At 33.6% G+C, this 16,890-nt stretch overlaps 1 protein-coding gene across 3 annotated transcripts in view; it reads right to left on the bottom strand.

Moving 5' to 3' along the window:
• The window catches only part of GEMIN2 (gem nuclear organelle associated protein 2), a 28,473-nt gene that overhangs the window by 1,152 nt on the left and 10,431 nt on the right, over nucleotides 1-16,890 (bottom strand). For all 3 annotated transcript variants that reach the window (XM_074290711.1, XM_074290712.1, XM_074290713.1), the window contains 2 exons: nucleotides 913-1,023; nucleotides 107-165 (listed from right to left, as the gene is read on the bottom strand). In XM_074290711.1, the coding sequence (XP_074146812.1) occupies nucleotides 107-165; nucleotides 913-1,023 (170 nt within the window). The remainder of the gene's footprint in view (nucleotides 1-106; nucleotides 166-912; nucleotides 1,024-16,890) is intronic.

Raw genomic sequence — 16,890 nt, 5'->3', positions numbered from 1 at the left:
TTTGGGCTTCTTTAAAATGTTCACATAAGGAAAGACAGACATGTTGAAAAAAATGCACACAAGTAGTACTTAGAAGTACAGGATAAAAAAGAAAGTCTTACTATACCTGCTCACCAAACAGATTAATAAATTCAAAGCAGGTACTCTCTCATCTTCTTTACTCTCCTAGAAAAAAAGAGGAAAATAATATATCTTATTTCTGCTTTCTGGGTTCCACCAAATTTACTTTTAAAATAAAAAACAAGCACTTTGGATTAGAAGTTACTATTTATGCTATTGAAGAGGAGGGATAATAAACTTTATAGGGGTTCTGAAGGAAATCTAATAGATAAAGATAGTTCTGGGTCTAAAAGCTTGAAAGGGCAGGTATCTCTCTAGCCTCTTGCTAAGGAGATACAACTTAAAATCTATACCTAATACATTTTATGTCATCTATATTGTGAAGATCAGTGGAGACAGATGCATAATCCTGAAAAGTGAAAGCTTGGATCAGAAGCTCTTGCAATATAAGGGAGAGGAACCACAAAAGGGTTTGTCTTAGCTTTATAACAAGACACTTAATTGAAAGAGCACATCAGAGAACTTGAGACAAATGACTCATGACATAGGGTATTAGTAGCTCAAGCATAAAAAATGCTACTACAGTAGTAGGAATATAACAATGTAAGATTTTTGTATGTGTCAAAAATCTTATTTGGTTATTCACAGAACAACAATGAAATAAATAGCTTTAAATTGGGAAAAATTCCCTTTGTGCATTTTCAATTTGTCTTTTTTACTTAAATTTTCAGACACCATCTAGGGAAAAGTAATTAACGTTTTTCTATCAATATAAAATACATCAAAGTGCTTTGCAAACTAAAGTATTACACCAGTTTAAGATATCATTTGAAATAGAAAGTTGTAACTTACCACTAAGACTCTCACTTCAGAGCATCTTCTTGCAAGTTGCCTAATTAATGAATGAGCTTCAGGTAATAATGGTTTTTCAAGGCAAGCTAACAAAGCATAGAGCCACCTTCCCTGAATGAATTAAAAATTGTGTGTATATATAAATAAAGTATTTAATAAAGTACTATCTATAAGTTCTTATATGTTTCACTACTTTTTTCAGGGATATGTCTCTTGTGGTACACTGAGTGGAGTGCTAGGCTTGGAGTCAGGATTTGAATTTAAATCCTAACTGCCACCTATCTGTAACCTTCCATAAATTAAAACCTCCTTGAATTCAGTTTTCCTCATTACAAAATGAGGGGAAAGGGGAAAAGACTGAGTTTAAATCCACTATGGGCAAATCACTGTAATTGCTGAGCCTGTTATATAAAGAGTTGGGGTCTAACCAAAACAAATTAGAAGTCAAAGATCTTGAATTAGTAAATCACAACTTGCTTGAATCTCAGCTTCTCATCTGCAGGTGTAAGATGGAGAGAGAAAGTTCTTTAAGGTTTCTTGTTGCTTTCACATTCTGATAATAGTAATAAACAGTTACATTCTTTGTTACAAAAAAATCCTAGAAGATATGGGATGGACATCTGATTTCACTGATTTAAAGAACTCCCTAATGAGGAAACTATATATAGCTGCATCTTATCAATAATGTGTAGTTGCCTGAAACAAGGAGAAATAAAGTGATTTCCCTGGAGTTCTATAGCCATTCAGCAGCAAGTACCTGAATCTACATCTTCTAGGCTCTAAAGGCAAGATCTCAGCACTTACAGGGAGCCTGAACCAAATTTATATGTAATTGGGAAGTAATTGACAAAACAAAGATAACAATAAACCATAGATAATGTTAATATGTAGTTTTCTAAGTCACTATGTGGCCAGTAGGGATCCTTTTGTTTAAGATTAGTAACTGTTTCAATCTGAATTTGCCATCATGGATTATACAACAAGCTGCCTTATGAATAAAAGTAAAATTTTAAACTAATCTATATGGTGACAACTAAGTGGGTTTCCACAGGGGATCTAAGTAACAGATTTAGTTGTTATGCTAAAGGGAAAATGAAAAATTAAAACCCTTCCCTTCTAGAGTTTCTTCAAAGGTTTCTTGCTAATACAGGAATTTTTTATTTTCCAGGGTCAGGAAACTCATGAGAATTTATATGCATATGTTAAGACATCAAAATTGGCCAAGTTTTCCTTTAGTATCTCTATATTCTGAATTAACTGATTCCTAAGTCCAAAATGGGAATGTTATTTATGAAATGTGTTCTGATACTTCTACTAATTAATTTAATTGGATCTGTCTACCTCATGCTGTTATCATGGAACCATTAAAACAAAATTTAAGTTTCATTAAGTTGCTACAGGATTAAAGTGATAGAGATAGATGATTTCTGTGAAAATTCTGATCACACAGGGAAATGCAAATTAAGATAACTCTGAGATAACACTGTCAGATTGGCTAAGATGACAGGAACAAATAATGATGAATGTTGGAGGGGATGTGGGAAAACTGGGACACTAATACATTGTTGGTGGAGTTGTGAAAGAATCCAACCATTCTGGAGAGCAATTTGGAACTATGCCCAAAAAGTTATCAAACTGTGTATACCCTTTGACCCAGCATTGCTGCTATCCCAAAGAAATATTAAAGAGGGGAAAGGGACCTGTATGTGCCAAAATGTTTGTGGCAGCTCTTTTCGTAGTGGCTAGAAACTGGAAGATGAATGGATGTCCATCAATTGGAGAATGGTTGGGTAAATTATGGTATATGAAGGTTATGGAATATTATTGCTCTGTAAGAAATGACCAGCAGGATGAATACAGAGAGGTTTGGAAAGACTTACATCAACTGATGCTGAGTGAAATGAATAGAACCAGAAGATCGCTGTACACTTCAATGCTGTATGTAGATGTATTCTGATGGAAGTGGATATCTTCAACATAAAGAAGATCCAACTCACTTCCAGTTGATCAATGATGGACAGAAACAACTACACCCAGAGAAGGAACACTGGGAAGTGAATGTAAATTGTTAGCATTACTGTCTATCTACCCAGGTTACTTATACCTTCGGAATGTGCAACAACAAAATGGTATTTACACACATATATTGTATCTAGGTTATATTGTAACACATGTAAAATGTATGGGATTGCCTGTCATCAACCGGAGGGAATAAAAGGAGGGAGGGGATAATTTGGAAAAATGAATACAAGGGATAGTGTTATAAAAAAAATTACTCATGCATATATACTGTCAAAAAATTTTTATAATTATAAAATAAAAAAAAGAAAATTCTGATCACAAAACAACATAGAATATTGTCACAGCACAAAAGCAGACTCTCAAATTAAAAAATAAAATCATAACTGTATGGTAATGCATCATTTTTGAAAAAAGTAATCTATAAGAAAACATTATTGATGATATTATAAGATCATGGATTTGGAATTGTAAATGACCCAAGAGCCACTGAGTCTAATCTAATTTTATAGATGAGTAAAGTGAATCCCAAAGAGGTTTAAATTGCTTGCTAGAGTTGAAGTTAGTGTCAGAGGCAGGATCTGATTTAAAATAACTATATAAAATGTTTTAAAATAGCAAAACCATATATGTAAAAATATAAATAAAAAAAAGGATTTTCTTGGTTGGCTTAGTAATAAAATGCAATCATGCCCTGACTTCTATATTGTACTCAGGCAAAGCACAAATAAATTATGTTATCGAAATATTGTAGAGAAAATTTACAAATTTGAAGGTGAGTGAAAAGTCATAAATCCAATATTGGAAAGTACCTTAAAAAAATCACCTGGAGCAAGATAAGATTTAATAGACTGCTCGATTTGGAATGAGAAAGACCTGCATTCAAATCCTGCATCAAAAACTGACTAGTTGTGGGATTTGGAGCAAGTCACACAATTAAATCTCAGTCTTAGATCTGTAAAGTGGGAATAATAACATTTGTAAGAACAAAATTTATATACATATGTAAATTGTTTTGCCAACCTCAAGACACAAATGTTAATGTCACCATCATTATCATCTAGTTGCACTCCCTCATTTTATACTAGAAGAAATTTAAGACCAGAGAAATTAAGTGACTTGGTTCTGAAGGTACCAGAGCTAGGGGTTTAAACTCAGGTGTCCAAGTTAAAGCTTTCCTTCCATCAGAATAGGAGATTAGATGGGTTAAATGACTACAGTAGTAAGAACTTTTGATTGAACTTACAAATTCAGATTTGAACCCTGGTTCTTAACCTTGAACAAGTCACTTGACCTTTCTGGGCCTCAATATCCTTCTCTATAAAATGATTTTAGTAGTAAAATGAAACTCAACTTCAAAAATATGGCAAAGATAAAACATGAAGTTGTGGAAAAGCTGTTTTCTAGGACACGTCAAATAGAAACAAAGACCAAAATCAAATAAAGATACCTGCAGGCCAAATAATGACTTAGAAAACCCTGAATTAACATCATCTGCATTTTCTTGTATTTTAGTTAAATATTAACCAATTACATTTTAATTTGGTTCAGATAGAATGCTGTGGATCTCATGTTCGACACTCCTGCTCTAGCCATTCTGGAAAGGAATCAGGAACTATGACCAGGAGATTATTAACTGTTCATACTCTCAGACCCAGCTTTACTATTACCATGTTTATAAAAATGAAGAGATACCAAAGAAAGAAAAATATCTATATGTACAAAATGACCAATACCTCTTTTTATGACACTTAAAAATAAACTGAGGAGCTGTTCTATTGGGGAATAACTAAACAAGCTTTAAGTATATTAATGGAATGGCATCTAATTGGGCTATGAAAAAAGAAATGGACAATTTCATAGGGACCTGAGAAGACTTTTATAAACTAATTAAATAAGACAATTTATACAATGACATTGCAGAGGAAAAAAAAAAACTTTACATGCTGATCAATGCAATGACAAACCAAAAAAATGAAGATAAAACCCCATTTACCTCCTAATGAGAAATGAACTTTAAATGCTGAAAGTACATTCTTGAACACTGCTGAGACATACATAAACTATACACACAAATAATATGCATATACATTCAATTAGCTAAGTTGGAGGAATTGTGGGACAGATTAAGAAACAAAGGAGACACAGGCTAATTGTACACTATTTCAAAGTCTGGTTCTTTTTGTACAGCAAAACAACCATTTGGTCATGTATACATTGTATATATTGTGTTTAATTTATACTCTAACATATTTAACATGTATTGGTCAACCTGCCATGGGTGGGGAGGGGAAAAATTAGAACAAAAGGTTTGGCAATTGTCAATGTTGTAAAATTACCCATGCATATATCTGGTAAATAAAAACTATTAAAATTAAAAAAAAAAAAAAAAAAAAAAAAGGAAAATAGAAACAAAGGAGAGTTCAATTGAGGTCTTGGTGGGATGTGATAATGACTAAAGACAAATGGCATCAATAAATCTTTGGATAGCTATCTAAGATCCCTTCTAGTTTTATAATCTATTGCTCTTGTACCCAAAAAACTTATTAATTATAAAGTTGCTTTAAAAAATCATGAGCCAACTGTAAGAAATGACCAGCAGGAGGAATACAGAGAGGCTTGGAGAGACTTAAATCAACTGTTGCTGAGTGAAATGAGCAGAACCAGAAGATCACTATACACTTCAACAACAATACTGTATGAGGATGTATTCTGATGGAAGTGAAAATCTTCAACATAAAGAAGATCCAACTCACTTCCAGTTGATCAATGATGGACAGAAATAACTACACCCAGAGAAGGAACACTGGGAAGTGAATGTAAATTGTTAGCACTACTGTCTATCTACCCAGGTTGCTTATACCTTCGGAAGCTAATAATTAATGTGCAACAAGAAAATGGTATTTACACGCATATATTGTATCTAGGTTATATTTTAACACATGTAAAATGTATGGCATTACCTGCCATCGGGGGGAGGGAGTGGAGGGAGGGAGGGGATAATTTGGAAAAATGAATAAAAAAAAAAATAAAAAAATCATGAGCCAAGATGGTGGAGAGGACATATGCTTTTTCCTGATCTTCTCCCATGACCCTCAGCTAATTACTAAATGCAGCCTCTGAATTAATTCTGGACTGGCGGAATCCACAAATATTGGGAGTGCAACAAATTACCAGCAGAAGATAATTTCTAAGATCACCAGGAAAGGTCTGTTTTGATTGGACATGGAGGAAGGTGGCAAGGCACAAGCAGGCTAAAAGGGGAAGCCCAAGTGCATGGGTGGGGTGCAGACTGCACATGGCAGAGAATGTAGGAGAAGGATTCTGTAGCAGTGCTGGTTACTCTGTCCTGGTTGCAAGTCATTATTAGATCAGCAGAGAAGTTATAAAACAATAAAAACAAACACAAAAAGTAAATAGTGAACCCCCAAATGCCAGAGTCTCCTGCAATTTGGTGCATACCCTGCACCGGGAGTGAATTGGCACAGACTCAGTGCAGCTACTGCTACTTGTAGAGAAAGCTTGGAAAACCTCCCTTGCCCTAAAAGCAGATCCCACTTTTTTTTTTTTTTTTTGAGGCTGGAGTTAAGTGACTTGCCCAGGATCACACAGCTAGGAAGTAGATCCCAACTTTTTAAAAAAATAAGTAAAAACACAGAGAGAACTCTGACCGTAGATAGTTTTTATAGTGAAAGAGAAGAACAGATTTCAAACCCTGAAGAGATTAAAAGCAGACTGTCTTCAGATGAAGCCCCAAAGAATGATATAAATTGGTCTCCACACAAGGCTCTCCTAGAAGAAATTAAAAAGGATCTTAAAAGAGAGCTAGAAGAAAAATGGCAAAAGGAGATGAAAACTCTGCCAAGAGGGTTTGGAAAAGGCATATAACTCACAAAAAGACAAATTTGGGAAAATGGAGAAAGAAAACAACTCCCTGAAAAATAGAATTTGTGAAATGGAAAAGGTAAATAACTCCCAGGAAAATGGAATTCATGAAATGGAAAAAGAAAATAACTCCTTAAAAAACAGAATTTGTGAAATGGAAAAAAAAATTCCATAGAACAAAACAACTCATTTAAAAACTCAATTGGACAAATACAAGAAGAAGTTAAAAAAAAAAAAAAAGTAAATTAAGAAAATAATTCAGTAAAAATCAGAACTGAACAAATGGAAATGAATGGCTCAATAAGATATCAAGAATCAGTCAAGGGGCAGCTAGGTGGAGTGGATAGAGCACCAGCCTTGAATTTGGGAGGACCCCAGTTCAAATCTGGTCTCAGACACTTAACACTTCCTAGCTGTGTGACCCTGGGCAAGTCACTTAACCCCAGCCTCAGGGGGGAAAAAAAAAGAATCAGTCAAGCAAAACCAAAAGAATGAAAAAAAAAAAAAAAAAGTAAAATACCTACTTGGGAAAACTACTAACCTGGAAAATAGATCCAGGAGAGACAATCTAAAGATTATTGGACTCCCTGAAAACCATGATGAAAGAAAGAGCCCAGACAGTATTTTTCAGGAAATCATAAAAAAGAATTGTCCTGATGTCATAGAATCAGAAGGTAAAATAGCCACTGAAAGAATTCACCAACCACAACCTGATAGACAAGCCCAAATTAAAACTCCAAGTAATACTGTGGCTAAATTTCACAACTATCAAAAACAAGGAAAAAATATTACAAGCAGCCAGGAAAAAAACAATTCAAATACCGAGGAGCCACGATAAGGATCACCTAGGATCTATTAGCTTCCATCTTAAAGGATGGAAAAACCTGGAATCTGATATTCTGAAAGGCAAAGGAACTTGGAATGCAGCCAAGAATAAATTACCCTGCTAAAGTGAGCAGGGAAGAAGATGGGCATTCAATGAAACAGGTGAAATTCCATTCATTTCTGATGAAAAGACCAGAGCTAAAGAAAAAAATCTGAATTCCAAATATAGGATTCAAGAGAAGCATAAAAAGAACTCTTGAGAACTATATTTCTGTTATGGGTATACATAGAGAGTGCATGTAAAATTTGATTTTACATTTATAATATAAAAAAGGAACTAGAGGTAGAAAGGGATTATACCAGAAAAAGGGAAAAGTGAAGGTAAAATGAGGGAAATTACATCTCACTAAGAGGCAAAGGAAACCTATTATATTTGAGAGAAAGAAGGGAGGGAGGTGAACATTGTGTAAATCTTACTCTCATCAGATCTGGCTCAAAGAAAAAATATTAGACATATTTGGTTTATAAAGAAACTTCTCTCAACTTACTGAAAAGGGGGAAGGGAAAGCAAAAAGGGAAGGGGTAGGCTAAATAGAAGGGAAAACAGAAATTGGAGGGGAAAGGTATAAGACAAGGGGAGGGACTCTAAAGGGGGAGGGCTGTTTGAGGCAAGTGGTGCTCATAACTTAAATATTGGGAAGGCGGGAAAGGAGAAAAGGAAAGATATAACCTGGGAATAATAAGATGGCAGGAAATACAGAATTAGTAATTCTAACTGTACATGTAAATGGGGTAAACTCTCCCATAAAGCATAAGTGAATAGTGGACTTTATTAAAGCCAGAATCTTATTATATGTTGTTTACAAGAAACACATTTAGCACAGAGTGATACATAAAGGTAAAAGGCTGGAGCAGAATCTACTATTGCTTCAGGTGAAGTCAAAGAAGCAGAGGTAGCCATCCTGATCTCAGATCAAGCAAAAGCAAAAATTGATCCATTTAAAAGAGATAAGGAAGGAACTATATCTTGCTAAAGGGTACCATAGATAACAAAGCAATATCAATACAAAATATAGATAGACCAAGTGGTATAGCATGGAAATTCCTAAAGGAGAAGAGAGCTACAAGAAGAAATAGATAACAAAACTATAATAGTGGGAGATCTCAACCTTGCTCTCTCAGAACTAGACAAATCAAACCATGAAATAAATAAGAAAGAAATTAAAGAGATAAATAGAATACTAGAAAAGTTAGGTATGATAGATCCTTGGACAAAATTGAATGGAGACAGAAAGGAATACACTTTCCTCTTGACAGTTCATGGAATCTATACAAAAATTGATTATATATTAGAACATAAAGACCTCAAATGAAGAAAGGCAGAAATAGTAAATGCATTTTTTTTCAGATCACAATGCAATAAAAATTACATTCAATAAAAAGCCAGGGGAAAACAGATCAAAAAGTAATTGGAGACTAAATAATCTCATCTTAAAGAATGAATGGATGAAACAGCAAGTCATAGACACAATTAATTTCATCCAAGAGAATGACAATGAGACAATATACCAAAATTTGTGGGATGCAGCCAAAGCAGTAATAAAGGGAAATTTCATATTTCTAGATGCTTACTTGCATAAAATAAAGAGATGATCAATGCAACTAAAAAAGCTAGAAAAAGCAATTTGGGCTTGCAACTAAAAAAAGCTAGAAAAAGAAAAAATTGAAAACCCCCAATCAAATACCAAACTTGAAATTCTAAAAATAAAAGGAGCGATTAATAAGATTGAAACTAAAAAAACTATTGAATTATTAAATAAAACTAAGAGTTGGTTTTATGAAAAAACAAACAAACAATAAAATAGATAAAACTTTAGTAAATTTAGTTAGAAAAAGGAAACAGGAAATAAAATTGTTAGTCTTAAAAATGAAAAGGGAGAACTTTCCATTAATGAAGAGGAAATTGGAGCAATAATTAGGAGTTACTTTGCCCAACTTTATGCCCATAAATTTGATAATCTAAGTGAAATGAAGGAATACCTACAAAAATATAGATTGCCCAGATTAACAGAGGAGAAAATAAATTACTTAAATAGTTCCATTTTAGAAAACAAAATAGAACAAACTATTAATCAACTCTCTAAGAAAAAATCCCCACGACTAGATGGATTTACACGTGAATTCTACCAAACATTTAAAGAACAATTAACTCTAATATTATATAAACTTTGGAAAAATAGGGAATGAAGAACTCCTACCAAATTCCTTTTATGACACAGACATGGTACTGATACCTAAACCAGGTAGGATAAAAACAGAGAAAGAAAATTATAGACCAATTTCCCTAGAATATTGATACAAAAACCTTAAATAAAATATTAGCAAAGAGATTACCAAAAATCATCCCCTGAATAATACATCACAATAAAGTAGGATTTATACCAGGGATGCAGGGCTGGTTCAATATTAGGAAAACTATTAGCATAATTGACTATAGCATTAACCAAATTAACAAGAAGTTATATGATTATCTCAATAGATGCAGAAAAAGCATTTGATTAAATCTAATACCCATTCCTATTAAAAACACTAGACTATAGGAATAAATGGAATTTTCCTTAAAATAGTCAATAGCATCTATTTAAAACCATCAGTAAGCAGAATATGTAATGGGGATAAATTGGAATCATTCCCAATAAAATCAGGGGTGAAACAAGGTTGCCCACTATCGCCAATACTATTAGAATTGTATTAAAAATGCTAGCTTTGGCAATAAGAGAAGAAAAAGAGATTAAAGAAATTAGAGTAGGTAATGAGGAAACCAAATTATCACTCTTTGCAGATGATAGGATGGTGTATTTAGAGAATCCCAGAGAATCAACTAAAAAGCTATTAGAAATAATCCACACCTTTAGCAAAGTTGCAGGATACAAAATAAATCCACAGAAATCATCAGCATTTTTATATATCACTAACGAAATCCAACAGCAAGAGATACAAGGAGAAATCCCATTTAAAATAACTGTTGAATAGCATTTTCACTCTTTCTATTATTGTTTGCTTGCATTTTTTGTTTTCCTTCTCAGGTTTTTTTTCTTTCTTTCTAGATCCAATTTTTCTTCAAGATAACTGTACGAGTATGTACATACATATTGGATTTAACAAATATTTTAATATATTTAACATGTATTGGATTACCTGTCATTTAAGGGAAGAGGTGGGGAGAAAGAGGGTAAAATTTGGAATAGGTTTTGCAAGGGTCAATGTTGAAAAATTATCCATCCATATGTTTTAATATGTTTATTATTAATATGTTTATATAAAAGGCTATAATAATTAAAAAAATAATTGTTGATAGTATAAAATATTTGGGAACCTATATGCTAAGGGAAAGTCAGGAACTATATGAGCAAAACTACAAAACACTTTCCACACAAATAAAGTCAGATCTAAACAATTGGAAAACTATCAAGTGCTCTTAGATAGGTCGAACAAATATAATAAAGATGGCAATACTATGTAAACTAATCTATTTATTTAGTGCTATACCAATCAAACTCCCACAAAACTATTTTACTGACTTAGAAAAAAAATAACAAAATTCATCTGGAAGAACAAAAGGTCAAGGCTTTCAAGGGAACTAATGAAAAAAAAAATCAAATGAAGGTGGCCTAGCTGTACTAGATCTAAAACTACTTTATAAAGCCACAATTATCAAAATCATTTGGTATTGGCAAAGAAACAAGACTACTTGATCAGTGGAGTAGATTAGGTTCACAAGACAAAATAGTCAATAACCACAGCAATCCAGTCCAAAGACCCCAGCTTTTGGAATAAGAATTCAGTATTTGACAAAAATTTCTGGGAAAATTGGAAATTAGTATGGCAGAAACTAGGCAATGACCCACATGTACCATATACCAAGACAAGTTCAAAATGGGTTCATGATCTAGACATAAAGTATATTATAAATTAGAATATAGGATAGTTTGACTCTCAGACCTGTGAAGGAGGAAAGAATCTGTAACCAAAGAAATAGAGATCATTATTGATCACAAAATAGATAATTTTGATTATATTAAGTTAAAAAGTTTTTGCACAAACAAAACTAATGCAGCAAGATTAGAGGGAAGCAAACTAGGAAAACATTTTTACATTCAAAGATTCTGATAAAGGCTTCATTTCTAAAATTACAGAGAATTGACTCAAATGTGTTAAGAAATCAAGCCATCCTCCAATTGATAGTCAAAGGATGTGGACAATTTTTAGATGAAAAAATTGAAACTATTTCTAGTCATATGACAAGGTGCTCCAAATCATTGAACAAATGCAAATTAAGGCAACTCTGAGATACTACTGCACATCTGTCAGATTGGCTAAGATGACAGGAAAAGATAATGATGAATGTTGGAGGGGATGTGGGAAAACTGGGACACTGATACATTGTTGGTGGAACTATGAAATGAACCCAACCATTCTGGATAGCAATTTGGAACTATGTTCAAAAAGTTATCAAACTTTGACCCAACAATGTTACTACTGGGATTGTATCCCAAAGAGATCTTAAAGGAAGAAAAGGGACCCACATGTGCAAAAATGTTTGTGACAGGCCTTTTTGTAGTGGCAAGAAACTGGAAACTGAAAAAATGCCCATCAATTGGAGAATGGCTGAATAAATTATGGTATATGAATGTTATGGAATATTATTGTTCTATAAGAAATGACCAACAGGAGAAATACAGAGAGGCTTGGAGAGACTTACATCAACTGATGCTGAGTGAAACGAGCAGAACCAGAAGATCATTATACACTTCAACAATGATACTGTACGAGGATGTATGCTGATGGAAGTGGATTTCTTCAACATAGAGAAGAGCTAATCCAATTCCAATTGATTAATGATGGACAGAACCAGCTACATCCAGAAAAGGAACACTGGGAAATGAATGTAAACTGTTATTTTTACCTTCTGAATCCAATTCTTCCTGTGCAACAAAAAATTCGGTTCTACACACATATATTGTATCTAAATTATACTGTAATATATTTAACATATATAAGACTGCTTGCCATCTGGGGGAGGGGGTTGGGGGAGGAAGGGAAAAAATCTGAATATAAGTGCAATGTTGTAAAAAATTACCCATGCATATGTACTGTCAAAAAATGTTATTATAAAATAAAATAAAAAATTAAAAAAAATATATATATATAAAAAAAAAAAAAGAAAATAAATGGCAAAGAGGCAGTTATTTTGTTGAGAGAAGCTTCTGCTTCACCTCTTCACAGAGTAAACATTATTTTATCTTATCCTTTCACCTTGCTTTATGACTGCTATTATAGTTTCAACTGAACCCCAGGAAACCCACACAATTTTCTGCTTCTTAAACCCACATTCCCATTCCTGATTTTATGGTTTTATCCACTCAAGCTAGAGCCCTGGGGACTTTTATTTTTAATCAAAGAGAAGGACATCTTAAACTATAACCATTAAGTGCCACATATATTTTGAGCTCTGCCAAGAGACAATTTGGCTCCTTTTATGCAAAATAACACTATTTGGCTAATGAAGAAACTTTGAAAGTACCAAATTCATAATCCTCCAAGTAGAATCACATTTAGATACTATGCTAATTTGGACAATGACCTAGGTATAGAATTTAATAATGGGCTGGATTTTCATTTGGGAAAGGCACTATTCTAGCTAAGATTTGGGTCAAAAAAGATTTTCTCCTTTCCCTAGATTGTAAACCCCTTTCACTTTTTTGGGGTAAATACTTGTTGGCTAAAACCTATATTCTTCTGGTGACATTCTATAACCACAGCCTATAATATTCCATTGTCTGATGGACCAAAGTGAAATATACCTAAAAGGTTCTGGAGAATCAGGTGTTGAACACAAGTAAGCTGCAATACATAAAAAGGAATTACACAGGAAATGTATTATCCTCTTCCTAGACCACTTTCTGCCTCATCTCTTTACTTATCAATTCATTTTCCATTCTCTCTTCTAAAAAATAGGTCTGAGCAGGTCACTATTTCTTATTACCACCCCTCTACACATCCTCCACCCCCCCCCCCACCTTCTGGACCCATGAGCTCCTACTACCAGAGCATTTATACAGCATTTAAAGTTCCCTTTTTATAGATGAGATTTCAATAGTTTGATTTTTATTAATACCAAAAAGTTTATGCATATAGATCATTTAGTTCCAAAGTTGGTTTATTACATAACCTTTTTTAAAGCTTTTTATTTTCAAAACATATGCAAGGATAATTTTCCAACACTGACCCTTGCCAAATCTTTTGTTCCATATTCCCCACCCCAACCTCTTTAATAACTTAAGTTTTTCCTGCCTTTTCCAGTCATTCTACACTTCATACTTCCTTCTATATATTCTACAATCTACCTATACTAACCTCTTTAAAATTCTTTGAACATCACTTCAACTCCCATGTTTTTGTGCTTATCTCCATTCCCTTCTCCAGTTCCTTCTTTCTCCCGATCTCACTCCTCTGTTTTTTTTTTTGTTTTTTTTTTTTTTTTTTTTGCTGAAGCAATTGGGGTTAAGTGATTTGCCCAGGGTCATACAGCTAGGAAGTTTTGAATGGATTTGAACTCAGTCTTCCTGACTTTAGAGCTGGTGCTCTATCCACTGTGCCACCTAGTGCCCCAAATATGAGTATTCTTCCAATAAGTTGGCTGTCCAGACTTTTTGAAATTAAAAGAAGCTTATACCTTTTGTCCATTGCAATACTATTTATTACTAATATAACATAATTACATTAAGTTCTGAAATGCATTATCTAATATTTCTGCCTGTGTTTAGAGGCTCCATACAATTATCATGAGTTCCATAAATGCTGAAAAGGGCATTTTCTATCTTCATCTAAGTCCTTTCCATATATTTATCAAGGTTATATATTATCAAGCCTAATTTATTTAATACTTATGAGTGGTCTTTTTGTGTTATTTATTACAGTGGATTTAAAAAATCCTCCCAGGAGAATTGGCATGTGGATTGTTAGCTGAAATGTATCATTAAGGTCAGCGATTTCTCCCCAAATCTTTATTTCCCCCTCCTTTAGATGTCTTTTAAAGAGGTCCCTCAATTATCTCTAACACAGATCTCTAAATATACTCGATCCAGTCCAGGTGCTTTATTGTTGGTCAATTCAGCTTTTCTTCAGTGTCATTTCTACTTCTTTTCTAAGCACTCTGGGACTGTGGTGTTTAGGATCCAAGTGTTGTTATAAGTTGTTTTTTCCCCCCCATTGTGGTCTTCAATTTTTATCATTAAACACTCTTAGATGACTTTACTTACTTGTCTATCTTCCCAAACTTTTCAAGAGCAGACTGGATTGTTTTTGGGAAAACTGTAAAACATTTTTGCTGACCTCAAATAACCCATTACAGCAAAGGCCCCTCTTTCCAATATATTTTTATCATTGTTTATATATATATATGCATCTTACAACTCTGCAGCAAAACTTAGAAAAGGAAATCTTATAATCTTGCAAAAACAAATGCTCAGAGGGATTTATAAGCACATATACTCTGTTGTACCCTCCAAGTGATACATTCTATAAACCACCCATGACTGTTCATCCTGTGACTCTCTTCCATGTATTCTCAAATATTTGCTAAAGGAGATCCACCCAATGTAGTTGAGGCCTTCTTCTCTTTCTCCCAACATAACAGTGGAATACTCTGGTTGTCCATCTGGCATCTCTCACTTCTGCCATGAGAACAACCCATTTTGTCTTTCTACAATTTCTCATTCTGTTTATTTAAAACTACTTTTCTTATTAAGAGTTCTTTGTTGATTATATATTGCAGTCTGCTCACATACACCATGTTTTTCTACGCTCTTCTTTAGTTCTTACATTGATGTTTCATATTCTATTTCAAATCTAGATGACTAGAAAAGTTCTGGTAACTAGAAAAGAAATAATGGAAAAGGAGTGAGTTTAGAAGACAAGGAAAAAGAGAAGATGAGTAAGTTCAATTTCAGATCTATTGAGTTTATAACATCTTTAAGACATCTCGTGTGGGACTGCGGCTCAGAAAGCAATATGTGTGTGTGTGTATATATATATATATATATATATATATATGAAAATTATCTCCCTAGAGAGGATAAAAATATAAGGGAGGGTGAGTATAAGATCATTAAGTAAGAATATAAAGATAAAAAAGGTCCAAGAAAGAGCCTCTGAATACTCCCACAGTTAGCGGAGTGGATGGTATTTTAGCAAAAGAGACTGGAAGGTCAAATATGTAGGGGAAACAGTAGGATAATATCACAGAAACAAGACTATTGAGCAGATAGTGACGGAACTGGTAGGTGGATGACATGACCGGATCTGAACTTTGACAAAAGCAACATCACTTATGTGGAGGATGGACTGCATAGTAAGGATACTCCTGAGTCAATTGTATAAAATATTTATATTATAATAGTCAAAAAGAATCAAGATTGAAAAGAAGCCATTAGATTTAACAATTTAATAAACTATTGGTCATCCTTTTCAGTACTAGTTGTACCTCCTCTCCCCAAATCGTAGGTCCTAGAGGAGTAGTCAAAATACTTACCACTGCCATTTCCAGACTCTATTAGCAACATTCAACGATCTCCTCCTCTTGAAGTCCAGGGGACAATGCTCAAGATCATATAAGTGGAAGGGTTGGAGATAGGATTTCAATCTGGGTCATCTGACACCAGAACTTTGTACTGTACTAAAAAATGCAGTAGATTGTATCTTGCTAGAGGTCTTTTAAGAAGGACTCTGAGTTCAAGTATATAGGTTGTACTAAATAGCCTCTTATAATAAAATCCTAAAGGCAACACAAGGAAGAATATTTGGAGCCAGAGAAACTGGGTTTAAATCATAGCTATTTCATTTATGATCTGTGTGATACTGGGCAAGTTATTTACTTCTCTGTGCTTTTAGTGTTCTCATCTGTAAAATGAAAAGACTGGTCTAGATAACCTGAGTCCCCTTCTGGAGACAAGATACTTTATTAAACTTTTTGTTTGTTTGTTTGTTTGTTTGATGTATTTAAATTTTGCAAACGATTCAAAATTATTTGTAGTCTATTGAGGTGATGAAGACAATTTCTTTTCTTGTAAAGCTCATATAAACTGTACCTAAAGGCAATTCTGTAAAAGGGGATCCAGAAATGATTTAAAAGCAATGCACTCGCCTTTGTAAACTATTTTGAAGGCTGACATGTTATGTTCTGTTTTT

The sequence above is a fragment of the Sminthopsis crassicaudata genome, chromosome 2 (assembly GCF_048593235.1).
Source record: "Sminthopsis crassicaudata isolate SCR6 chromosome 2, ASM4859323v1, whole genome shotgun sequence".
NCBI lineage: Eukaryota > Metazoa > Chordata > Mammalia > Dasyuromorphia > Dasyuridae > Sminthopsis > Sminthopsis crassicaudata.
This window is presented reverse-complemented; position numbering and strand designations above follow the sequence as displayed.